This window comes from Oncorhynchus gorbuscha, linkage group LG15 (genome assembly GCF_021184085.1).
Source record: "Oncorhynchus gorbuscha isolate QuinsamMale2020 ecotype Even-year linkage group LG15, OgorEven_v1.0, whole genome shotgun sequence".
Lineage (NCBI taxonomy): Eukaryota > Metazoa > Chordata > Actinopteri > Salmoniformes > Salmonidae > Oncorhynchus > Oncorhynchus gorbuscha.
The window spans coordinates 33,251,125-33,277,644 of NC_060187.1; the positions used below are offsets into that span (position 1 = coordinate 33,251,125).

At 44.6% G+C, this 26,520-nt stretch overlaps 1 protein-coding gene across 2 annotated transcripts in view; it reads left to right on the forward strand.

Moving 5' to 3' along the window:
• The window catches only part of LOC123996958 (breast cancer anti-estrogen resistance protein 3-like), an 84,797-nt gene that overhangs the window by 13,589 nt on the left and 44,688 nt on the right, over positions 1-26,520 (forward strand). Inside the window, exons 1-2 of one of the 2 annotated variants that reach the window (XM_046300846.1) lie at positions 10,036-10,267; positions 20,604-20,955. In XM_046300846.1, coding sequence (XP_046156802.1) covers positions 20,612-20,955 — 344 coding nt within the window. In that variant the 5' untranslated portion in view covers positions 10,036-10,267; positions 20,604-20,611. Of the gene's footprint in view, positions 1-10,035; positions 10,268-20,603; positions 20,956-26,520 lie in introns of those variants that run through there. The other variant, XM_046300845.1, reaches the window with a different exon arrangement.

A 26,520-nucleotide genomic window follows, 5' to 3' on the forward strand; every position in this document is an offset into this window, starting at 1 on the left:
TAGGCCTCTATGGAGATGGTGTCCTCAAGCTGCCCCTCACCAGTCTAACAGAGGAATTCAAGTGTGCAAAAACCAGGCTCCAAATGACACTGAATGAATCTCGAGACCCAGTGGTGAGCAACAACGCGCCGACCTTGGCAACTGGGCGCAAATGGAGGCCAGGAAAAGCAGTCCAGGAGGCAACAGCAGCCCTCAGACATGCTGACATTGTGGGTCATGTTCAGCAAGGGAGAGGAGGCCTTGGGCTAACTAGCCGTGCTGCTTGGAGTAAGGCCACTGCACCAGAGCGGCGGAAGATGGTAGTGCAGGAAGTACGCCATCAGGAGGAGGCTGCAAGGTGGGCCAAGGCAGTCTCTCTTGCCAAACAGGGACAGTGGACTCGATGGGACAGTGTGGAGAAGAGGAAGATCAGCTGGAAGGATCTGTGGGCCATGGAAGCGAGGCGGTTGAGCTTTTCCATCAGAGCAACATATGACGTCCTTCCAACACCAGTTAATCTTCACCAATGGTATGGTGAAGATCCGGACTGTGCCCTCTGTTCCATGCCAGCCAACCTCAGGCACATTCTCACAGGCTGTAAAACAAGCCTCGCCCAAGGACGCTACACTTGGCGTCACAACCAAGTCCTTAAAAACCTTGCGTCCGCCCTGGAGGACAAGCGAGCTGCCACCAACTCCCTACCACCCACAGCAGCATCACACTCCTTACGGACAAACTTTGTCCGCGAAGGGGCTAAACCACCGAAGAGCGGCTCTACACCATTAGAGCGAGACCAGCTGCGCTTGGCCCGCGACTGGAAAATGCTAGCTGACATTGGCCGGCAACTTGTGTTTCCTCCGGAGATCGCAACCACCACCCTAAGACCTGACATGGTGCTCTGGTCCCGTTCACTCAATAAGGTCTTCATCATTGAGCTCACAGTACCCTGGGAAAACTCAGTAGATGAGGCTTATGAGCGAAAACATCTGCGCTATGCTGATCTAGCTGCCGAAGCACGGCATCATGGCTGGAACACAGAAGTCCGACCAGTGGAGGTGGGCTGCAGAGGTTTTGTGGCAACATCTACAACCAGACTGCTTAGAGACCTGGGAATTAAGGGCCAGAGCCAGCGTTCGGCAATCAAAGCTGTATCAGAGGCGGCAGAAGGCAGCAGTCAGTGGCTCTGGATGAAGAGGAAAGACCCCAGCTGGGCCCCGAAGTGAGAGGGCCAGGAGGTATGCGGTCAACAATGATTGACTCAGGGAGGAGGACGCCCCTGCCATGCATAGTCCCATGGGATGTTTGCTATCAACAACAAGGCAACTCCTATGACTAATTGGGAATGGGACGCAAGCGTAGGATTGATCACCCTGTCGCTGGCCGCCTTTGAGGAGGGTGTATAGTGTGAAAGGCCGAAACACCCTAGGAACCAAAGGTACACTACTGGCGATGCGCTCCCCAAATTTCACCACGCTCACTGTTCATTAACTCTTGGAAGTGCTTGCACAAAGGATAGTAACATCTCATCCTGTGTTCTTGGAATCTGTAGGTGGTATAACCAGACATAAAATAATGCAATATATGTCAAAACAGGTGTAAATATATGGGTCATGACAGTGTTATGACCATATTATGACAGGTTATGACAAGTCATATCAGCTGTTATGACCTATTATGACATGGTTATGACGCTAGGTGTCAAGTAAAGTGTTACCACCATGGGGTACATGGTACATAATACATATATCATAACGATTGCGGAATAAATTCCTCACCATTTCTGGCTATGATGAGTTCATAGTCCAGAGGTAGTAATACAACACATTTCCATGCACATCTTTCATTTAATTAGAGTTATAATGCTCGTTCACACGCACAGTTGTACCACAAGTCTGATTTATAAAGGGAGAAAAGTGTATGTATGCTTGCGCAAAGTTTACTGTATGAATCTCTATATATTTATGTGTGTGTTGTCACTTCAGTGCACAACGGAGCATTTGAAAGCCAATACAGTGTCAGAATATACACTAAGTATACCAAACACTAGTATTGAGTTGTGCTCTCAGAACAGCCTCAGTTATTCGGGGCATGTGGCCTCATTTCTAACCGTTACGCAATTTTACACTAAATATCTGCATGCGCTATATCTGAAAAGATTGTGCACAAAATGCAAAGATAAAATGAATAGATTTTTCGCTCTTCTCACTAACAGGCAATGATTGCATCATGATATTTAGCTACCTGCTTTTTTGTTAGGAATAAGTTGTCATATATTCTCCCTTTGCACAAGGCTACTAGGTTACTTTTGTGTCTTGCAATGCAATACTTCAACCACTAGAAACTATGTGAACACATGGTCTAAGATTTGCCGGAGGATAAGCATATTCTCATGTCAAGTTCAGGTTTTATAAAGGACAACCTTTGTCCTTTTGTCCTTGATAAAGGACAGTGTTTCCACAGTTGTGTCAAGTTGGCTGGAGGTCCTTTGGGTGGTGTACCATTCTTGATACACACGGGAAACTGTTTAGCGTGAAAACCCCAGCAGGGTTGCAGTTCTTGACACACTCAAACCGGTGTACCTGGCACATACTACCATACCCTGTTCTAAGGCACTTTAATATTTTGTCTTGCCCAATCACCCTCTGAATGCCACACACACAATCCATGTCTCAATTGTCTCAAGATTTTAAAATCCTTAACCTGTCTCCTCCCCTTCATCTACACGGATGTAAGTAGATTTAACAAGTGACATCAATAAGGGATCGTAGCATTCACCTGGATTCACCTGGTCAGTATATTTTATGGAAAGAGCAGGTGTCCTTAATGTTTTGTATACTCAGTGTAGTATGTATACATATGGGGATGGCAAGCATATTTAAATATATTGCTGTTCATTGGATTCCAGCCCAGCCTACATATATATTTAAGTGTCTTCTGTAACCATGAGTGTAAAACTCTGCTTGGGTTAGCACTTTCATCCCTGAGAATTAAAAACATTGCAAGAAATAAAGACAGAAGATAAATGCTATACTAATGCTAGGTCTTTGCAGTCCCACACTATGATAATTTAATTTCATCATGACATACAGCAATACTCTCTGCATTGCCCCTTGGGTCCAGGAGATGACCTGGGATGTCACAGACATGACCATACTTGATGGGATGGTTAATGAAACTATTGTGAGAGCCAGATTATGACAACATGGAGAACAAGTTTTAGTAGCGTTGGATAGAAAGGGAATGAAGCCCCTGACGTGATAGCAACACTTCCTCCTACCATGACAACACTCAGAGATGTCTATTAAAACCTTATGATGGAGGAGGGCGTTTTCTCAGGGTGGTCTCCGTTCCCATTGCTCCTCTGTCACATGGGGCGGGACAGTGGTGAGAGGGTTCAGTATGTCCAGACCAGCCCTGTTCCTCACCAACATAAACAAAGAAAGAAAGAAAAAGAAAGAAAGAAAGAAAGAAAGAAAGAAAGAAAGAAAGAAAGAAAGAAAGAAAGAAGGAAAGAAAGAAAGAAAGAGAAAAGTTGCTCAGTTTGAAATAACCCTGCTAATAACGACCTAATATCTCTACCTATTTTAGTGCTGATAGCTGATAGTAAAACAGTCACAGGCCACTCCAACTAGAAATCACTGGTCAGTTTTATTATCAACCAGGCTTGTGTGATACATTTCTCATTGCAATGTGAGCTCAAACAATGCTTAAGCAGCGTGTCCAATCAAAGCCCATCCACCAGCCTGCCTGCATTAGTCACCATGCTACAGTACATAGCATTGTCACTGACACAGGGCCATCCATTATTTTTACAACACTCACTGCTGACTGACAGCCATAGCCTGTGGTATTGTTGGGTCACAGTGATTTTCTCCTATCCACTGTGTGTGGACTTCCCCTTGGTGAATCGCCCCGTAGCACTCACTTCTGTCATCATCAAATCAAATGTATTTATATAGCCCTTCGTACATCAGCTGATATCTCAAAGTGATGTACAGAAACCCAGCCTAAAACCCCAAATAGCAAGCAATGCAGGTGTAGAAGCATGGAAAAACTCCCTAGAAAGGCCAAAACCTAGGAAGAATCCTAGAGTGGAACCAGGCTATGAGGGGTGGCCAGTCCTCTTCTGGCTGTGCCGGGAGGAGATTATAACAGAACATGGCCAAGATGTTCAAATGTTCATAAATGACCAGCATGGTTAAATAATAATAATCACAGTAGTTGTCAAGGGTGCAGCAAGTCAGCACCTCAGGAGTAAATGTCAGTTGGCTTTTCATAGCCGATCATTAAGAGTATCTCTACCACTCCTGCTGTCTCTAGAGAGTTGAAAACAGCAGGTCTGGGACAGGTAGTACGTCCGGTGACTAGGTCAGGATTCCATAGCCGCAGGCAGAACAGTTGAAACTGGAGCAGCAGCACGGCCAGTTGGACTGGGGACAGCAAGGAATCATCATGCCAGGTAGTCCTGAGGCATGGTCCTAGGGCTCAGGTCCTCAGAGAGAAAGAGAGAATTAGAGAGAGCATACTTAAATTCACACAGGATACCGGATAAGACAGGAGAAGTACTCCAGATATAAAAAACTGACCCTAGCCCCCGACACATAAAATACTGCAGCATAAATACTGGAGACTGAGACAGGAGGGGTCAGGAGACACTGTGGCCCCATCCGATGATACCCCCCGGACAGGGCCAAACAGGAAGAATATAACCCCACCCACTTTGCCAAAGCACAGCCCCCACACCACTAGAGGGATATCTTCAACCACCAACTTACCATCCTGAGACAAGGCCGAGTATAGCCCACAAAGATCTCCGCCACGGCACAACCCAAGGGGGGGGGGGGGGGGGGGGGGGGGGTGCCAACCCAGACAGGAAGATCAGTGATTCAACCCACTCAAGTGACGCACCCCTCCTAGGGACAACATGAAAGAGCACCAGTAAGCCAGTGACTCAGCCCCTGTAATAGGGTTAGAGGCAGATAATCCCAGTGGAGAGACGGGAACCGGCCAGGCAGAGACAGCAAGGGCGGTTCATTATTCCAGAGCCTTTCCGTTCACCTTCACACTCCTGGGCCAGACTACACTCAATCATATGACCCACTGAAGAGATGAGTCTTCAGTAAAGACTTAAAGGTTGAGACCGAGTCTGCGTCTCTCACATGGGTAGGCAGACCATTCCATAAAAATAGAGCTCTATAGGAGAAAGCCCTGCCTCCAGCTGTTTGCTTAGAAATTCTAGGAAACAACACCTCCACTTCGCTGATCCTCAACACTGGGGCCCCACAAGGGTACATGCTCAGCCCCCTCCTGTACTCCCTGTTCACCCATGACTGCGTGGCCAAGCATGCCTCCAACTCAGTCATCAAGTTTGCAGACAACACAACAGTAGTAGGCTTGATTACCAACAATGACAAGACAGCCTACAGGGAGGACGTGAGGGCTCTGGGAATGTGGTGCCAATAAAATAACCTCTCACTCAACGTCAACAAAACAAAGGAGATGATCGTGGACTTCAGGAAACAGCAGAGGGAGCACCCCCTATCCACATCGATGGGACCACAGTGGAGAAGGTGGAAAGCTTCAAGTTCCTCGGCGTACACATCACTGACAAACTGAAATGGTCCACCCACATAGACAGTGTGGTTAAGAAGGCGCAACAGCGCCTCTTCAACCTCAGGAGGCTGAAGAAGTTTGGCTTGTCACATAAAACCTTCACAAACTTTTACAGGTGCACAATTGAGAGCATCCTGTCGGGTTGTATCACTGCCTGGTACAGCAACTGCACCGCCCACAACCACAGGGCTCTCCAGAGGGTGGTGCAGTCTGCCCAATGCATCACCTGGGGTAAAAGGCCAAAAAGATCATCAAGGACAATAACCACACTGCCTGTTCACCCCACTATCATCCAGAAGGTGAGGTCAGCACAGGTGCATCAAAGCTGGGACCGAGAGACTGAAAAACAGCTTCTAACTCAAGGTCATCAGACTGTTAAATAGCCATCACTAGCACAGAGAGGCTGCTGCCTATATACACATATATACAATCACTGGCCAGTTTAAAAAATGGATCACTAGTCACTTTAAATATGCCATTTTAATAACGTATACATATCTTGCAATACTCTTCTCATATGTATATACTATATTCTATACTATTCTACTGTATCTTAGTCTATGTCGCTCTGACATTGCTCATCCATGTATTTATATATTCTTAATTCCATTCCTTTACTTAGATTTGTGTGTATTGGGTATTTGTTGTGTAATTGTTAGATATTACTTGTTAGATATTACTGTACTGTCGGAGCTAGAAGCACAAGCATTTCGCTACACCTGCAATACCATCTGCTAAACACGTGTATGTGACCAATACAATTTGATTTGATTCGATTTGAGGCTGACTGCCCTTCAGGAATGTGAGAAGGCAGATGATGGGCAGAAATGCAGCAGCATGCAGATGAACTGTTATTTGTCCCTGATGGAAAACACAAGTTACCATGGTGAGAGAATTCCACATGGTGCTCAGCTGAGACTGTGGACCAAAGATAGACCATGCAGACATTCACACATACGTGGCACAGGTACAGTATATTTGCGAGCTGCTCACATTGTTCTACAAGTTTTGACAACCATGAAAAACATTCCTCATAACTAAATCCCAGAGAATTCTATGAAGTGATGGTGTAGTTGAATCAGTCCTGGTCCTACTAACATTGTTCTGTAATTAAGAGTGTTCAATGTCAAATCTGGAATGATGCAATAAAACAATGGTCGTTCATACTCTGTTAAAAAGTTATGGAATGAGGTGTTCTTTAAAACAGGGATAGTTTACATTTCTGACAAATTGTTCTTCCTCGCAGCCTTGGGTACAGAACAGAATAACTTTATTTTTCTCAGAGGGAACTTGGTTATGATTAACAGTTTATGGACATGGGATGGCTCCTGCGTGAATGTGGTAATCTATGGTCATCAACAGGCAGTACTGTGAGTAACCAACAGCAGATTACAGATCAGGATCTTGACTCAGAGGAAATAGAGGGTGACGGATTGATCAGAGGAGTGATTTCTTGGAAATGCCCCCCTTCCTTTACAAACATGTGAGCAATGAGATGGGATCAGGACTTTTGGATCTATTCCGAGGGGAAGAAACATGGCACCTGGCGTCTGAACTTTCGCCTGATGAATGCATGTGCGCTGGACTAGGAGTTTTCGTGCATGTGTGTGTGTGTGTGTGTGTGTGCGTGCATGCGTGTGTGCATGCAAGTGCGCGTGTATGCGTATATGTGTGTGTGTGTGCGTGCGTGTGTGCGTGTGTGTATGCGTATGTGCATTTGTGGTGTGTGTGTGTGTGTGTGTGTGTGTGTGTGTGTGTGTGTGTGTGTGTGTGTGTGTGTGTGTGTGTGTGTGTGTGTGTGTGTGTGTGTGTGTGTGTGTGTGTGTGTGTGTGTGTGTGTGTGTGTGTGTGTGTGTGTGCGTGCGTGCGTGTGTGTGTGTGCGTGCGTGCGTGCGTGTATGCGTATGTGTGTGTGTGTGTATGTGTATGTAGCTGAGGTGCCTGAGGACACCCAGGGCATCAGATAACACCAGGGTCACTCAGTGAGAAGCTGTGCCAAGCCAAACGGCATCAATACATAACAAATGAGAACACACAGACATTGTCTACAGAACCTACAGTTCTCTCAAACATACTAGCTTCACATCCGCTGTACCACAGTCTGACCTGGTTCATTATGATTTATTGTCAAATAATATGACTATCACAACATACTATGTCATTAAAATGTGAGACATTTTCAATGTCCTGACACCTTGATGAATGAGGGGTGTTATGAGGTAGAGTGTCCTGGCAGGTGCAGTGTAACTGGAGAGGGTCTGTCTGATTCCAGATGTCTTTCAAGTGTGTGCGTGTGTCCTCCTGACAAAATACCCAGCTGGGATGCAGGGGCTGAAGGATTCTGTGGACACACACACACACACCCACACACACACCCACACACACACACACACACACACACACACACACACACACACACACACACACACACACACACACACACACACACACACACACACACACACACACACACACTGAGTGTGTATATATATATATATATATATATATATATATATATATATACACACACTGAGTCACCATGGCAGATTTAGCATAGCGTTGCACGAAACAAACATCACCTGTCCTTTCAATCACAGGGCAACAGGACTGGTATCCTTGGCCAGAGTCTGCCAGGAAGGAACACACACATGCACACTGGGTTGTGTGTTATCATCAACAGACAATGTGAAGGATTCAGAGGACAAAGACAGGGAAAGTATATTCTGTACCTCAGCCAAGACAAACAGCACTCCCTCTGAGATAGTACACGTGTCTTACAAGACAGAATACTAGCTACCTTAACATTTAATAATTATTATTTTAATGTTTTCAGAGATGTGATCAGATTGCACATCATAAACTCAGCAAAAAAAGAAATGTCCTCTCACTGTCAACTGTGTTTATTTTCATCAAACTTAACAAATATTTGTATGAACATAAGATTCAACAACTGAGACATAAACTGAGCAAGTTCCACAGACATGTGACTAACAGAAATGAGATGATGTGTCCCTGAACAAAGGGGGGAATAAAAATAACAGAAGTAACAGTCAGTATCTGGTGTGGCCACCAGCTGTATTAAGTACTACAGTGCATCTCCTCCTCATGGACTGCACCAGACTCATCAGTGATAAGCACGTTTTGCCAGTCCTGTCTGGTCCAGCGACAGTGGGTTTGTGCCCATAGGCGACGTTGTTGCCGGTGATGTCTGGTGAGGACCAGCCTTACAACAGGCCTACAAGCCCTCAGTCCAGCCTCTCTCAGCTTATTGCGAACAGTCTGAGCACTGATGGAGGGATTGGTGTAACTCAGGCAGTTGTTGTTGCCATCCTGTACCTGTCCCGCAGGTGTGATGTTCGGATCCTGTGCAGGTGTTGTTACATGTGGTCTGCCACTGCGAGGACGATCAGCTGTCCACCCTGTCTCCCTGTAGTGCTGTGTTAGGCATCTCACAATATGGAAATTGCAATTTATTGCCGTGGCCACATCTGCAGTCCTCATGCCTCCTTGCAGCATGCCTAAGGCATGATCACGCAGATGATCAGGGACCCTGGGCATCTTCCTTTTGGTGTTTTTCAGAGTCAGTAGAAAGGCCTCTTTAGTGTCCTAAGTTTTCATAACTGTGACCTTAATTGCCTAACGTCTGTAAGCTGTTAGTGTCTTAACGACCGTTCCACAGGTGCATGTTCATTAATTGTTTATGGTTCATTGAACAAGCATGGGAAACAGTGTTTAAACCCTTTACAATGAAGATCTGTGAAGTTATTTGGATTTTTACTAATTATCCTTGAAAGACAAGGTCCTGAAAAAGGAACTTTTTTGTTTGTTTGTTTAGTTGCACTGTCTGTACAGTGACAAGTATATCTTTTTTTGTTTAAAGAACATTATTGGATTTTCAAATAACATTATTGGAGTGAAACTGGACAATAACAAAAAGTGTTGTTGGGACATTAAATGTGAGGCTGCTCAGGCCTCTTCCCTGGGATTGGTGACAGAGGAGAGGAGGGAAGAGGTGTGAAGAGAGGGACGTTTTCAGTGCTGGGGGGCAGGGGAGGATGGGGTTGAGGGTAAGTCGTAAATCACTCCCCTGTGGCTCGGTGTCTGTGTGGAGGAGTAGGGGCACGTGTGTGTGTCTGAGTGTGTGTATCAGCGAGAGAGATAGAGAACACTGTATATATACATAATATGACATTTGAAATGTCTTTATTCTTTTGGAACTTTTGTAAGTGTAATGTTTACAGTAGATGTTTTATTGTTTATTATTTATTTCACTTGCTTTGGAAATGTAAACATATGTTTCCCATGCCAATAAAGCCCTTGAATTGAGAGAGAGAGAGAGAGAGAGAGAGAGAGAGAGAGAGAGAGAGAGAGAGAGAGAGAGAGAGAGAGAGAGAGAGAGAGAGCATACTAAGGAGGGGAAGAGGACGGCAACACAGCCACTGTGGGAGGCCCAGAGACACACAAAGCCAGAGAGAGAGAGAGAGGAGGAAGGGGTTTGTTTCTGCAATCTAGCCTTGTTGTTGCCTGTTCGTGTGAGTCTCTTTGCTGGTCAGTCAGTCTACTATGCCTGGAACTCTGTAGCGCTGCCACTCAGGAGGAACTCTACTGAAGTGAAGTGAGGAGGAAATCTCTGGCTGTGCTGTTCTTCAAAACAAGTGCAACTTTAAACAGACAGGTAAGGATTTCTAGAAACCGTACTGGATTGGACTCTGCTTTGTATAAACGTGTTGGAATGTGTTGGTGCTGTATCCAGATACTTACAGAAGTGTGAGCAGTATCTCTCTTGCTAGTTTCTCTCTAGCAACTTTGTACAACCTCAAATAATTTAGATTTATTCAGAGTTGTCAACAGGACACTCTTTGTATTGTTTTCAGTGGAATGACTTCAGTCAGTTCAGTTGATGCTTTTTCTCACTAACAAGGTCAAACTTTAACAAATGTTTCCTCAAACGCTTTACACAATAAGATAAGATAAGCATGTTTTTCAGGGACTTTGTTAGTCAATGGAATAGATTTCGGAGACTTTTCCCCTGGGAAATTGGCCACCTAAGTTTCTGGTTGCTGTGTAGGAGAGAGATGACAGTAGCTGGAGTTGTTGGTGAGGAACTGAGTGGCAGCCACTGCTGTGGGCTTTAATAACTCGTGATTCATATGCCACACACAGACCAGCCATGCAGCTCACAGACGGGAAGACTCTCTCTCTCTCTGAGGAGGAGGAGAGGAAGGTGGGAGAGATCTGAGTTCATATCAAACACCCCCTTCTCTCAACAAAAGAAGGGCCAAAAAGTGTCATGTGACAGTTGGACTCTTTGTTCTTTTCAGAGGTCTGGAGAAAGACTGGCCAGGGGTTGCTTTAGTAATGCACTGCTGTGTGTGTGTGCGTGCATTTGTGTGTGCATGTGTGCGTGTATGTTCATGCTAATGTCTGTGTGCAAACATGTTTGTCCGCAGTATTCCGCCCATCCACTCTCTCCAGTTTGCAGTGAGAAAGGAAGGGCAACCTCATCCGTCAGTTACCTCTAGTTAATTGTATTCCTCTCTTCATTTCCCTGCATGTGTTTTATTTGTGGCTTTATTTTCCTGTGCCACTCATTAGTTTTCCTAGTGGGTCTGTTCTGCTGTCTGGGTAATGAGGGGCCAGGCCTGCAGCATGTGACAGAGCTGGAGCTGTAAAGTGTCTGCTAGTTGCTACTTTTAGAGCCCCAGCTGAAACACATTCTGATCTCCCTGCCCTGCCTGCTGCCTCCACGTCTTAGCTGATTGGCTGTGTGTCAGCCCCTTTCGCTAAAGCTTCCTATTCCTTCCTGTACACTACATAAGATGGTTGAACGCCCTGCTGTAGAAACCCTGAGTGTCGGCTCGGAGTCTGTCTACAGCCTGATTCACTGGGATTTGTGTACTGAGTGGGGGACCGGCATTAATGGGGGAGAGATAAACCCCCAAAGCTCTGGGTATGATGGGTCTGACGTGGGTTTAGATGTATAGTCCAGCCCAGATGTCCACTGTGTAGAGCAGACTGATATTGTAGACTAGAGCAGACCAAACTGTTTTGTCTCCCACAGAACTGCACCATTGTCAAATATGGGATATGGATGAGAGAAGCTGGTTGGGAATAGCAGTCAGGCTATGGTGACAGATTTATTAGAGGGTTTATTCTGAAGAGTGCTCGTGGCCCACAGCCTCTCTGGGTCTTTTGTCCACTCAAAGCAGGTTTGAATTCATTGAAGGGGACTTGCATTATTCACTAGATTCCCACGGAGGAGTGAGAGTGGGGGAAGGCTGGAGAAAACATAACACTGATAACACTGTTTAGAAATGCACTGGAGTATTCTCTTCTTCCCCTGTACATCTCTAGTAGCTTTAGTTTGGAAGGTTATAGTTTTATTTCCTTTGCATGTTGACTCTTGCGTGTGTCTTTTTGAATCAAGGCCAGTTTTGTTCACTTTCACTTAACAGATTTGTATGTGCTGTGGGACTAGTGCAGGACACAATGCTCCTACTATAGGTACAGTAAAAGAAAGACAATATTTGTGTTTGCTGACATCAGCAATGGCATGTGCCCTGTGTCACGAGCCAGATACAAAGGACTCTAAAGAATTTGCGAGTGTGTCTGTGTGTGTGTGTCTGTGTGTGTGTGTGTGTGTGTGTGTGTGTGTGTGTGTGTGTGTGTGTGTGTGTGTGTGTGTGTGTGTGTGTGTGTGTGTGTGTGTGTGTGTGTGTGTGTGTGTGTGTGTGTGTGTGTGTGTGTGTGTGTGTGTGTGTGTGTGTGTGTGTGTGTGTGTGTGTGTGTGTGTGTGTGGTATTGTGTGTCTTCAGTGAAAGATGCAGAGGATGATATATGCAGTGGGCAGAGAGCCAGAGAAAGACCATTGTGCTTGTGAGAGGTAGAGAGACAAAAGAGAGAAATAAAGTAAAACAGTGTGAGGTAAGGAGGAGAAACATCATGAGAGACACAAAGGAGATAGATGAAAGAAGAAGTATTTTCTAGACCCACACCTCAGTTCAAATGATGGCCATAACCTTGTCACCTCTTCTAGTATTTTGCCTGAATAATTTATGTTATCAGATTAATGTCCTGAATATTCATGTTCTTAAGGAGCCCAGAGAGGGTTAACCCTTTCTCTTCCGGCACGTGCGACAGACTGTCACCACAGGGGAGTAATTGTCAAGCAACATTCCTTAAGTGGAAAGATATGTGCCTGGTTCTGGCCCCACTGACTCACTGCTGGGCTGCTTCATTTTGCTCTCTCCGAGGTCAACAGCAGGCCTCCACACACTGACCAGCCCACAGGCACTTTACTCACCAGCCAATTAACCCCCTGCCTCCGCACCACCAGTTTAACTGGCGATAGGAATCATCACCTGGCTACTGCAGGAAGGGATGTGTGGTTGTGACTGGTCAGTGGTCTGGCACAAAATGGCTGCTGACCCACCCACTGTGCATCATCACCCAGGTGGGTGCTGTTAATTAAGGTAGGGTGTTTGGTTGATTTGTGTGAATAGTCGCACTTGCATAGACTGTAATGTGTTTTAGAGCTGTGAAGGGATATGTTCTTCCCACTCGCTGGCGTTTGTCCTGTGGTATGATGATGCTGAGTAACTGGGACATGTTCAGTGACTCAACCCACCTGACGAGTCTAACAGAGCAGGTGAATAAACATCTGTGGTGGTCTGATCCGAGGTGCTTTCAAGACAACTGGAAACATAAAAAAAAACGTCAGGTCGGAAAGCTGAAGTTCTTAAAAGAGTTTCCGTATTTGAATTCTGAGTTGGATGACCGTTAAAAATGATTTTCCCAGTCCAAGCTACCCAGTTGTCTTCAATGCACTGAAGTCTGGGATTTCCGAGTTCCCAGTAGTTTAGAATGCGGCACGAGTTCTGCATCATGTCATTCATAACCTGTGATCAACATGATATTAGAGGAGTTTTTGATTCTGGATACCTAATATCCAGTGCCGTATCACTCTGTGAAAGCCTGTTCTCTGCTCTGATTTTCAGTCCCACCATGCATCTGGAACATTAAGTACAGTACAGTAGGTGGATCAAAAGTCTTTCTGATCCTATCTCATTGGAATGTCCTTTTTCTCCTGAGATTGAAACCTGCTGGTAACCATCTCCTAATATACATAGCTAGCTAGATTACTATGTCAACCAGGAACAAGTTTCAAAGAGCATATCATCCATCATGAAAAGGTGATACTTATTTACTACACAAACCTATTAACGTCTAGAATGTCATTGTATGCTGTACCATTTAGATTTTCCTTCACTGAAACTAAGGGGCCGAGCCCGAACCATGAAAAACAACCCCAGACCATTATTCCTCCTCCACCCAACTTTAAAGTTGGCACTATAAGTTCGGGCAGGTAGCGTTCTCCTCGCATCCGACAAACCCAGAATTGTCCGCCGGACTCCCAAATGGTGAAGCGTGTTTCATCACTCCAGGGAATGTATTCTACTGCTCCAGAGTCCAATAGCGGTGAGCTTTACACCATTGCATTGCGTGACCTTAGGCTTGTGTGTGGCTGCTTGGCAATGGAAACCCATTTCATGAAGCTCCCAACAAACAGTTATTGTGCTGATGTTGCTTCCACAGACCGTTTGGAACGCGCAATTTTCTTTGGTCCCGTTCTGTGAACTTCTATGGTCTACCACCTTGTGGCTGAGCCGTGGTTGCTCCTAGACGTTTCCACTTCACAAGAAAAGCACTTACAGTTGAACGCGGAAGCTCTAGAATGGCAGACATTTGACAAACTGACTTGTTGGAAACCCACAACCCTTTTGTTGTGACAATCCTAAATAAGTTCAGGAGTATACATGTGCTTAACAAATCACATAATAAGTTGCATTGACTCATTCTGTGTTTAGTAATAGCAGTGAACATTATTTTTGAATAAATACCCCATCTCTGTACCACACACATACAATTATCTGTAAGGTCCCTCAATCAAGGAATGAATTTCAAGCACAGATTCAACCACAAAGACCAGGGAGGTTTATCAATGCCTCGCAAAGAAGGGCACCAGTTGGTAGATGTGCAAAAATAGAAAAGCAAACTCGGTGTGTAAAAATAGAAAAGTAGACGTGCTATATCCCTTTGAGCATGGTGAAGTTATTAATTTGGCGTTGGATGGTGTATCAAAGATACAGGCATCCTTCCTAACTCAGTTGCCAGAGAGGAAAGAAACTCCTTAGGGATTTCACCATTAGGCAATGGTGATTTTAAAACGGAATTACGGAATTTAATGGTTGTGATATGAGAAACTGAGGATGGATCAACAACATTGTAGTTTCACCACAGTACTAACCTAAATGACAGAGTGAAAAGAAGGAAGTCTTTACAGAATACAAGGCACCTAAGTAATACTAGAAAAAATGTGACAAATAAATTCACTTTTTGACCTGAATACAAAGCGTTACGTTTGGGGCAAATCCAACACAACACAACACTGAGTACCACTCTTCATATTTTCAAGCATGGTGGTGGCTGCATCATGTTATGGGTTTGATTGTCATCGGCAAGGACGAGGGAGTTTTTTTTGTTGATCAAAATAAATGGAATAAACCAAGCACAGGCAAATCCTAGAGGTAAACCTGGTTCAGTGTTCTTTCCAACAGAAACTTGGAGACAAATTCATCTTTCAGCAGGACAATAACCTTAAACACAAGGCCAAATCTACAATTGAATTGCTTACCAAGATGACATTGAATGTTCCTGAGAAGCCTGGTTACAGTTTTGACCTAAATCGTCTTGACAATCTATGGTGGCAAAAAATGGAATTGGCTTTCTAGTAATGATCAACCACCAACTTGACAGAGCTTGAGGAATGTTAAAAAGAATCATGGGTAAATATTGGTGTGCAAATCCAGGTGTGCAAAGGTCTTTGAAACGTGCCCAGAAAGACTCACAGCTGTAATCGCTGCCAAAGGTGATTCTAACATGTATTGTCTAACGGGGTGAGTATTATTTAATGAAAATATATGCCACATCTGCTCCAGCATTCCCTCTCTGGCTCTCGAGGGCACCAGGCTGCCCTTCATTGCACACACCTGTCTCCTGGACGCCTTCACGTTGTTGATTGCCCCCTCTGTATCTATATGTTCCTCAGTTGTGCTCCCCGTGTCAGCATTATTGTCAGAATGTCATTTTGTTCCCCCTGTCCAGACGTTGTTCTTGTTTTTGTTGTATGTCCGTTTTCCATTAAATATTCACTCCCTGTTCTTGCTTCTCATCTCCAGTGTCTGTCCTCACAATATATTAGTGTTTTTATTTTATATAAATGTTAGCTTTTTTTACACTTTGGCATTACAGCGTATTTAGCATAGATTGTTGACCAAAAATGACAATTAAATTCATTTTAATCCCACTTTGAAAAACAACAAAATGTGGAAAAAGTCAAGGGGTGTGAATAATATTTATTATTTAATTTCTGAAGGCACTGTATGTCTTTTTGACCTGTTGCCAAGGAGGTCCTCAACATAAGAAGACTGGAGGCCGTTGTTGGTAAGATTAACATTGTTAGTCAAATGTTTTTCTTTCTGTGTTATCTAATGTGACCTCTGTTAGCAGATGATTGATAATGCCTTATAATTGGTTCTCTCTTGTGCTTGTCTTTATTTTCTAAAAGGTTACATGGTGGAGACATGTGTCTGCAAAAATGTTTAAATCCGAAGATAGTTAAATTAAAGCTGAATGAAGAGAAGGCCTTAAAGGGATTAACAAAAGTGTAAATATATCATTTAATATGTAATTAATTAAATAAAAAAATACAATTAAATTTGTATAAGCATATGATTTATTGTTTGATGATATAACTACAGTTACAAACTTGAGGAAATAACATGTGCGCTAGTCTAGTGGTGACCAGAGAATGTGCCCAATTTGACTGGAGCGTGGAGTGAGTTTCACCAAAGGCTGGAGCTTTGGCTTTCTCGCCTGCTCCAATTTCGCTCCAGTAGCGCTCACTTCGTGAGCTCAGGGCATTCCCAGCCCAGCATGAATTTGTAGTCTACTTGCGTGCTGCTATCCCCATGCTTTAGCTACTGTCATCAAGCATGCTAAATATTTTCATAAAGAAACTGATGAAACACATAGGTGAAAAATCAAGGCGACTTACAAAGATGAGGAGGATAGAGCAAGAGAGAGAGTGTGGTGATGAAGTGTCCACAATTAAAGAATCATTGTGGAATCTGAGAAAACACATATCTCGATGGTGTACTTGTTATGTGCACATGCTAACAGAAAGGAATGAGGTGAGTAGCTAGCTAAGTCTGTCACTGTAGCATAGTATTTATAAACAAAAAATATCTTAAAAGTTTTGTTCATTTTCATTCTATTATCTATACAATAGGCCATCACTGATTTTGGCCCAATTCTCGCTAAAGTCTTTTAGGCCTACCTACAGAAAAAACCACTACACATCCTGCCCAGCCTGGCAAGAGTGACCCAAAGGATGTTTAGCATCCCCAATCACAGAGAGTATTCTCCGCTGCTGGTCTTCTCTCCAGCCACAAACTCATGTTTCTAAAAATGAATTAAAATGCACTTTAGACTGAGCCTAACAATTCATTGTTCCTATATTGAAGTAAGTCACACAGCCTTTTGCGCAATTTATTGACTATAGTGATTTAATACAACAAAATGTTGTTTAAATGCCTAAGGCTTAATGTCCCTGCCAGCCTAGTGTGTCGCACTCGCAAATGCTTCAAAATGTATTTATTTGAAGGCTATAACCTTTAAATAATTTAAATAATATAGCCTAAATAATTCATTTTCGTGCTTTCTTAGGCTACCTGTCTGGCTCTTGACCTGTTTAGCGTGTTTATATGCTGTTTAATATGACATGTAGCCTATTTGAAGTGATGTGCGCTTCTTACAGTCACATTTTCCAGTTGTTTATTAAAATACTTTTCATTCAAATCATATGATTTGGTTTCTATACTTCAAAAAACAAATTATAGGTCCAGGTAGTCACAAAAATATATTGGTGTTGGTTAAATTGTGATGTTATTGAATGGAGCGAATTTGTAGCAGCTGTTTTTTTTCCTGTGAGCGAGGAGTGATATTTAGCGGAGTAGTTGGAAAGGATTTCACGTCGTTACACTCACTCCCCTTTTGACCTCCTCCTTTTTTCCGCAGTCACGGCACCAATGTAACAGTTTTACCTTCCATCCCTCTCCTCCCCGGCTTGAACCAGGGAACCTCTGCACACATAGCCACCCGCGAAGCATTGTTACCCATCGCTCCACAAAAGCCGCGGCCCTTACAGAGCAAGGGGAATAATTACTTCAAGGTCTTAGAGCGAGTGACGTCACCAATTGAAACGCTATTAGCGTGCACCCCGCTAACTAGCTAGCCATTTCACATCGGTTACATGAGCATGTAGGAATTGTGTAGGTATGTGTATGTTTTAAGTAGTAGATAACCAAAAGCTCAGTAGTTACACAGTTAAGGGAGAATTACGTAGTGATTTGCACAGGAAATATGTAGTGTTCACCAGTAGTGAAACGTCCCAATTTATCACTCATTACTACTTAAATTACTACATAAATCACCACTGGCTTACGACACATCTCAAAAGTAATTGGGTAGTAAAACCAGGAGGTTTTGTGTAGATCTTGTGTAGTAGTGATGAGTAGTAGGTAATTGGAAGCTACTTTTTATGAGGGATGTCCAGATGTAAATACGTCCACATGCTTCCCAGCCGAAACAGTTCAGAAGAGTTTGTGCATATATTATGATGACAATTTGTGACGTTTTGTTAGTTTTGGACTTCGGTGAGTTTTTTTTTGGCTGTTTGGACACACAACATTTTTTCTGGAGGCAAGCCAAAGTTCGGAACCTGAGTCTACGCCCCTTTGTCAGTGATTGGTCAACAGTAGGTATGTCTTTGTTGTCATTCAACAAGATATGACTCATTTTCATGCACATTTGTTCATTGAGAAATACTGCACCAAACATCTTAGTTAGATGTAAAAATCTCCTCTGCAAAAACGTCAAAATGAATGACAGATTTCTTGAGTTATCTTAGATTAACTCTTGACTACTTTGAGAAAGTGTATTTTGGCTACAGCGTCTCAAAATGGACAAACAGTACTGTTGCCCCTTTTTTCTCGTTTTTCAAGCGAAGGTCTTTTAAGGGAGCATGCGAGCACCCTCGTTCGGTTTGCCTAGCCGACTTCCGCTAGCCGCCAGCCAAACTGAAGCATGCTGATGCCTTTAGTCTACACCCCTGGTGTTCATTACTCCTCTTACCTAATGGCGTTCTTTCATCTCCTCAATACTGCAATGCTGAGTAAGGAGACATAGCACAGAGAGAAGGGAGACCTTATCATACTTTAATTACAGGACTAGATTTGACTACTCTTCATTGAATTTGCAGAATCAGAGTGAGTGTCTGTGTATTTTGAAGTGTGCTGTCATCACAAGGCAGATTATGGTACTCTCCCATCAGTCAGTAGCACCCATGATGTTGGGAAATTCCCACCAGACTCTCTAGACCCATACTGCTATAGTACAGTCCTCTCTGCTGCTGCCCTCCTGGCACTGATCCAACAGCAAAGCATCTCCTTGAAGAAGATGATATCTGGTTGCACTGCAATTACTGTGGGGTGGATCAACCATTTTAGGGACGTGAAGCAGGGCCTTAAATCGCCCCCTCTCAGTTAGAGACATTACACAGAGTTAATACCAGACCTAAACACTGACACCAGCCCTGGCTCAGATAAAAATTTCACACAGCACCAAGGGGACAAAGGCTTTGAAAGCAACATCAGCACTGCCCTGTGTGTGTGTGTGTGCGTGTGCATGTGTGTGTGTTTCGGTGGCGGTGTGTTTGTTGTTGAATAGCTTTAATAGAACTGGTTAACGGGGTCAGTGCGTGCTCACACTCAGCTGTTGTCTGGGTCAGTGGATTCTCTACCTCTCCTTATCCCCGTCCTCCCCAAGAGGCCGTTCCTATAGGACTGCTGCTCCCTCAACCCACCACCACGTCTTACCACACAGAGGTTTACATCCATGCATGAGTAAAACAAAGACTGCTGAGTAAGAAACTCTATCAAAATGCCAGGACAAAGTGTTTCTTTGTCTGTCATCACCACATGATTTCATTTTAATTAAGGCAGCAGGCTTTATCCTCAGTTGACCCCTTATGATAATCCAATATCATAAATTATGGCTGCACCGCTGAGACGATTGCCATAAATGTTTTACCAAGTTCACTTCCCTTCACATGCCAAGCCAAGTTAAGGAAATAAAACAGGTTATGAATAATCCATAAGCTGTGTGGCTGCTCTGTGAGGAGCAGGTGAAGAAACAGCAGCAACAGCAAGTGATGTCAGCCTCTCTCTCTGCTAAGGCATGAGTTTTGTTTCTCTGCTCATTAGCATGCTAAAAGGCTGGCTGGGGGCAAAGGATGAAAGCAGAAAGCTGAGCAGAAAATCCATTCGGCTTAGAAAGGAGTCTTGATTTCATTGCCCAATTAGTGGCGTAGTGGTCCAAAAACTGGGTGTGGAACGCTGAGGTAAACATGTTTTTTGGAGAGGGCATGGAACAAGACGTCTCTATCTGCTGTCTTGTGGTCAGAGTCAGACTGGCTGGTGGTTCACTGATAGCCTGCAGTTATGTCATCCTGCTCCTAGCTGCTGCTATGGAGAGGGAGGGAGCATCAGTGGAACTATGACTGGGATACATGAAGCATGGTCTCTATGCCACTGGCTTCATTTCACTGTACTTACGTATATATATTCCATCATTATCATAACAAATCCGGTGCCAATGCAGTTGTCACTGAGCTATAGTATACCGGGTGGGCAGCTTAAGAGGAACTGTACGTACACATGTATATGTTTCCACACATTTGTCCTTTGTGAGGATGTGCATCAGCAGCACATGTTTACTTTACCGGGCACCATGTCTGTGATATTGTCAGCCTTATATAACCCCTAGTCCTCCCACTCCTCCTCCTGCCATATGGTCTGATCTGATATCTCTCTCTCTTTCTTCCCTATTAGAGCTGAGGATGATGGCAGAGGGGAAGTTTTCCAGTCTGCCAAGAAATATGCACATGGGCGTGGGCAGCAGGCAGTGTTCCCTGGCCTCCTCCATGGACCTGCTGAGCTCCAGGCCTGCAGTACCGGAGCTGCCCCCAGCCGGATACCACAGTGTCTCCATCCATGGCACTCTGCCTAGGAGGAAGAAAGGGGCCCCGGTTCAGGGCCCTGCCCGCTCCTGGGACATGTACAGTCACATGGGCACTCTGCCCCACCCGGCCCGAGCCCGCCTGCCCACCTCGCCACTCATCCACAACATTATCGAGGAACATCAGCCTTACCATACAGGGATGGAAGGCCACACCTCATACAGGTACAGCCACACACATCTTTTATGCTCCAGCGCTATCATTTCCTTTGTTAATTTCACAGAATCCGAATCTAAAACAAATATTTATGTTTTGTCCAATAAGACAATTAGGGTGCGCTCTTTAAAGCCCCTTAAGTACTTTGCAGACTTTCAGCTGCTACCACCCCCCTGACTAACTGAGACTACTTCACTCTGAAATAGTGTCCCAGCTCAAGCCATGGTAAGCAGATCAGCTGAGATGTAATCAGTGAGCAGCACATGTTAGCACTAGCCTCTCTGCTACCACCTCTCTGTCTGTCAGGGCAGGGGGCTGTATCCCTCAGGCCCTGTTGAGTTACTGCAGAGCAGCTTCACTGTGGCCCCCTATAGATGTTATCTGGGGGCTGGGGCTGCTTTGTCAGGGCCTCCTCTTCCCCACAGCACTTTGCAGGGCTTAACACCTCACTCACTACTAAAACACAACACTGTCAGACTGCTGATAGGGCTTGCTTGATCTTAGAGAACACAGAGAAGTGACGAGAAGTTCCTCAGCATCAATCCATGTGATTAGGCCAGGAAACTGTGGATAAAGACACAACAGCACATTCACACGTATACACACACACAGACCTCAGAGAGATGCAGTGAAGGTAAGCCCTTTGTTTAGAGTGATATAAACCAACCGCCACAACAACAAAGCATGTCTAGATGGTTGAGATATATGCGCCCAGACAACCCAGACTGTGAGTTAAATCCTGTGTGACAGAGTTTTATGTGTCACTATAGACCAGAGCAACGGTGCAGTGCTGGACAGAATGAAACACAGTCCCCCTCTTTAGACACACTTTGGGCAGGCGGACAGAATATGTCTGGACTTTGGTGGAGGAAGGGGGTTGGGGTGCGAGGGGGGTGTTACTAATAACTGAAAAGGCTGTGTCTATCCCTTGACATTTGAAGGTTATCTAATATAGGTCTAGTATTTAATCTCCACAAAGCTGGTGAGGTTAGTAAAGGTGAAAAGTAGACAAAAGGAAGGAGAATAAATAAGCCACAACCTTCATTCTGGCAGTATGGGATACACAGTGGAGGTGTGGAGGAGCAACAGAGGAAGAGGGTTGTCTGGCTCAGCAAAGAAAGGGAAGCAAGGAGGGAGGGAAGGAGAGAGATAGTGAGAGAGGGATGGAGAGGAGGGTTAGAGAGGTTCTGAAGAGAGCCCTGAGGTGCATTAAGCACACGGAGACCAAAGCCCAGATTATGGCTGCTGCTGTAACTCTAGACGCTGATGTGCAGATAGATGTGTGGAGATGGTGAGGGATCAGGGCTAACAGAACACTATGACAGCTATAGTTCTGAGGGACCCATACTGTGTGGCTGCCAGCACTGTGCTGCCTGCTACAGGACAGGACTGCAGGCCCATTGTGTCTATCTGAAGGCCGCTGGTTGATTGGTTGGTTACCTGGCTTTGCCAGGGAGCTGGGTATGGCTGACTGATGAGGGAGATTTCAGGATTAGTCAAAGGGCTTTGTCCTCATCACTTGTGAAAATATACGTGTAACTACCAAAATAAAGGAAACACTTGAGTAAATGAGCGATATAAACTATATTGAAAGCAGGTGCTTCCACACAGGTGTGATTTCTGGGTTAATTAACTAATTAACATCCCATCATGCTTAGGGTCATGTATAAAAATGCTGGGCAGGCCATTATTTAGGTTACGATGACTGTGACCCCATAGGAAGACAATGCCTCATCCACAGGGCACAAGGGGTCACTGAATGGTTTATGAGAATGAAAATGATGTAAACCATATGCCATGGCCATCTCCGTGACCAGATCGCAACTCAATTGAACACTTATGGGAGTTTCTGGAGCAGCGCCTGAGACAGCGTTTTTCCACCACCATCAACAAAACACCAATGATGGAATTTCTCATGGAAGAATGGTGTCGCATTCCTCCAATATAGTTCCAGACACTTGTAGAATCTATGCCAGGGTGGATTGAAGCTGTTCTGGTTCGTGGCGGCCCATTGCTCTATTAAGACACTTAATGTTGGTGTTACCTTTATTTTGGCAGTTACGTGTGGCTCTGTCATTAACTTCAGGATGGGAGGATATGCCACTCTGTCCATCTCTTTTCATGCAGATTACATTGATCAATGAACACTGTTTCATTTCTACTCATTGAACTACTTTGCTTATTCCTGTTTTGTGGATATTGTACATGTTTTAAACCAACCTATGTTTCTTTGTGCTGACTTTTTAGTCTCCCTGACTGTCTGTTGACCCTTGACCCAGACGGTGCTCCATCCTTTAACCACACACTAATTAATCAGTGTTTACTCTGTATCGATGACGCTATCTGGATTGATCCAGAAAGTGAGTGATTCTTCAGGTGACCCCTAACCTCAGTCAATCTGTGTGGTATGTGTGCCTGTGTGGTTGTGTGTGGTTGTGTGTGTTTGTATGTGCCTAAGCCAGATAGCCACTATAACCCAGGGCCCACTCACTCTGCCCCAGGGGAGGCAGACAGCTCTGGCTGTGGTGTGCCTGCAAATACTTTATGAGTTGGACTCCGGTTGACTCAGGTTGAGATGGCGAGAAGATTTACAGCCTTGTATAGGAGATGAAAGGGCTGATAAAAGACGGAGCTGGCCGTGAGCTCAGAATCTAGAGTGACTGATTCTCTCTGTTTGTTCTGCTGAGAAATGGTCTGCTGCTGGTCAGATCTGATGCCTGGATGGTTTCCTCCAAGGCTAGAGAGTGGTGAAGTGTTTTCTGGATGTCTGTCTGTCAACGTCAGTTCTCAACCACTCTGATCAAAAACCAAAACATCCCACTGGGAATCATGGTGCTACAGCTGCAGTACATGCGTTGTTAGGACCAGGTAGGTAGACGAATAGGCATCACACACACCACGTCTTTCACAGAAAGTCTTTGTTTACGTCATGCCCAGGCTGTCCTCTGTATCACAGCAGAGATAAGTAATGATGCCGTGATGTCCGGCCACAAGGACACCGTGAACTAACCCAATCCTAAGAAAAGGATGTCATCATAACATTGCTGTTTGATCATTGGTCGCATCTCCAAATGATGCCATGCTGTGTTACTGTAAAGCTGTTGGTTAGGTACAGTAAACATTCTATTCCCATATCTTAAAAGTAATATTCCATTCCCATATCAGAAGCACAGCCACGGAACAATAATTTTTACTGTACACTATTATTGTTAATGATTGTCTGTGGGACTCGAAGGCTTCTATTGTGTGAGCCAATCACAGTGTAAGCACTATAAATCCTGTCCTAGTGTTAGTTCTGTTCATAATGTCCAGCCAGAGCAGAAGTTTCTCCCTCTCCTCCGTGAGTGCTGATCTGGTGGGTAAATAAACAGCGCTCCTTTTAGCAGCTCCTGTTTGTGTTGGACCAGGGGTGTCCTGTTTTTTCGCTCTCATCTGCTCCCTCATTCTCTCATTCTCTCGTTCTCTCCCTCTCCTCTGGGTTGGAGTAAGGAGTAGGCAGAAGGCAGTATAGCCACAGCTGGTTCTGCTTTTATAAGGCCAGATAGCAGCAGGCTGAGAGCACATGTTCGGTCTGATGGGACACACACCTGTAGCTACCCAGTAAAATAAAAAGAGAGAAAGAGAACTCAACCAGAGCAACTCATTACCACCCCCTCTCCTCTTCATTTTTCCCTGCATTCATTATTTCATGACCAGATGGACACTCAATTCTGTTTGGGAGAGATTAGTATATGTATGCATTTATATATGTTATTTTGTGCACAGAAGAGCACTGATCCACTGTACTATACAGTACATGTAGAAGTTGAGGGATTTTCCAATAGAGTCAAACTGTCCCTTAAGTCAGTAGTGTGGATGTGCCTCCGCAGGCTTCGGTTGGGCTGGGCCTTGCCGAACCCGGCTAGGCGAACCGTACTAGTGTGCTCCCATACTCCCTTAAAAGACCTTCGCTTGAAAAACTAGAAAAAAGTGGCAATAGTACTGATTGTCTCTCTTGAGACACTATAATCAGTCCTCAAAATAGTCAGAATTAATCTAAGATAACTCAAGAAATCGGTCATTCATTTTTAAGTTTTTGCCAAGTCGTCCTGACGAGGATGTTTGGTGCAGTATGTCTCAAGTGAAAAAATGTGCATGAGGACAAGTTGTTTCTCGTTGAATGACAGGAGGAATTGAAAAATTCCTACTGTTGACCAATCGCCGATGAGGGGGTGCTGACTTTGGCTACCAACTTCCGATTGCCTTGAGAAAATGTTTTATGTGCCTGAACAGCCGGAAAAAAAACCTTGCTGTAGTCCAAAACGAACAAAAACGCCACAAAATGTTGTCGTAATATATGAACGAACTGTTCCGAACTCTTTCGGCTGGGAAGCAGGCGAACGTCTTTAGGCATCCAGAACAACCTTTGACTGAGGGAGTGTTGCATGTCAAGTGCCCCTCTCTCTCAGTCAGTGAGTCAGAGAAGGGGAGGCTGTGTGCGGAAATCCAATTATAGCCAGGTCGTCTGTGTGTGACCTGCCCTGTCCTTGTCCTTGGCTTGACTGAGCTCCATTTGAACTTGAGGTTTGGGGAAAGTCAGTGGTTGAGCAGGGTACATTTCCTCACCAGGACACAATGCAGCTGTGGTCTGGCTGACACTAAACCGGTCTAAAGGAGAGGCTCTTTGGCTGGCCTGTGGCCTCACTCGTCCTCTCACTTGTCCTCTCACTCGTCCTCTCTCCAACTCTATGATGTGTCTCCCAACACCTCTGTTCTCTACCCAATATGAACAGTATGGGTGGGATATCTGTTCTCTACCCAATATGAACAGTATGGGTGGGATATCTGTTCTCTACCCAATATGAACAGTATGGGTGGGATATCTGTTCTCTACCCAATATGAACACTATGGGTGGGATATCTATTCTCTTTATTAGTCTCGGCTGTCTGATGGGAGCAGGTGGAACGTGTAATGTCCTGTCCAATTCTATAGGAACACCACCATACTGTGAACTGATTGTGACGTTACCTAACACTGTAGATGTAGTTGTTGAATAACAAGGCCAGCTCTTTATTCTGTTGCGGATGGAGCGGCTTCAGAGGTGAACCAGCCAGCGCAGCAGCCTGCCTGTGTTGTGGTCCTCTGAGGTGGCATGACATACCAGTCACTCACCCTGCTGAAAGACAAGCCAGGTTACTGTATAGGCTGACATGAAAGAATGGGCAGAGGAGAGAAAGTTCACCTCTCCTCGCAGTGAGTAGATGAGACGCGGTCGTACAGCAGCTAAATGGAGAAAGATCTGTTTAAGAGCTAGTGGCCGGTGCTGAACTTCTTGGGGAGTATTTTTCAGATTGTTATACTCTCAACCGTATTTCCTGCTGCGTTCCCGCCTTTCTCTGAAAGTAGGGAGGAAAGAAAAGACCAAGGGCCATCACAGCAGTTCGGTGAGTTATTTTTAGATTGTAATTTTACACTAAATCCTTTGGTTTAGATACTAACTCGCTTATGCAACATTTTGAATGGATTAAGGGGCAACTTGAAATTCCACTGTTTTTGTTTCCTACTCCACGAAGGCTCTTAAAAGAGATGTTTG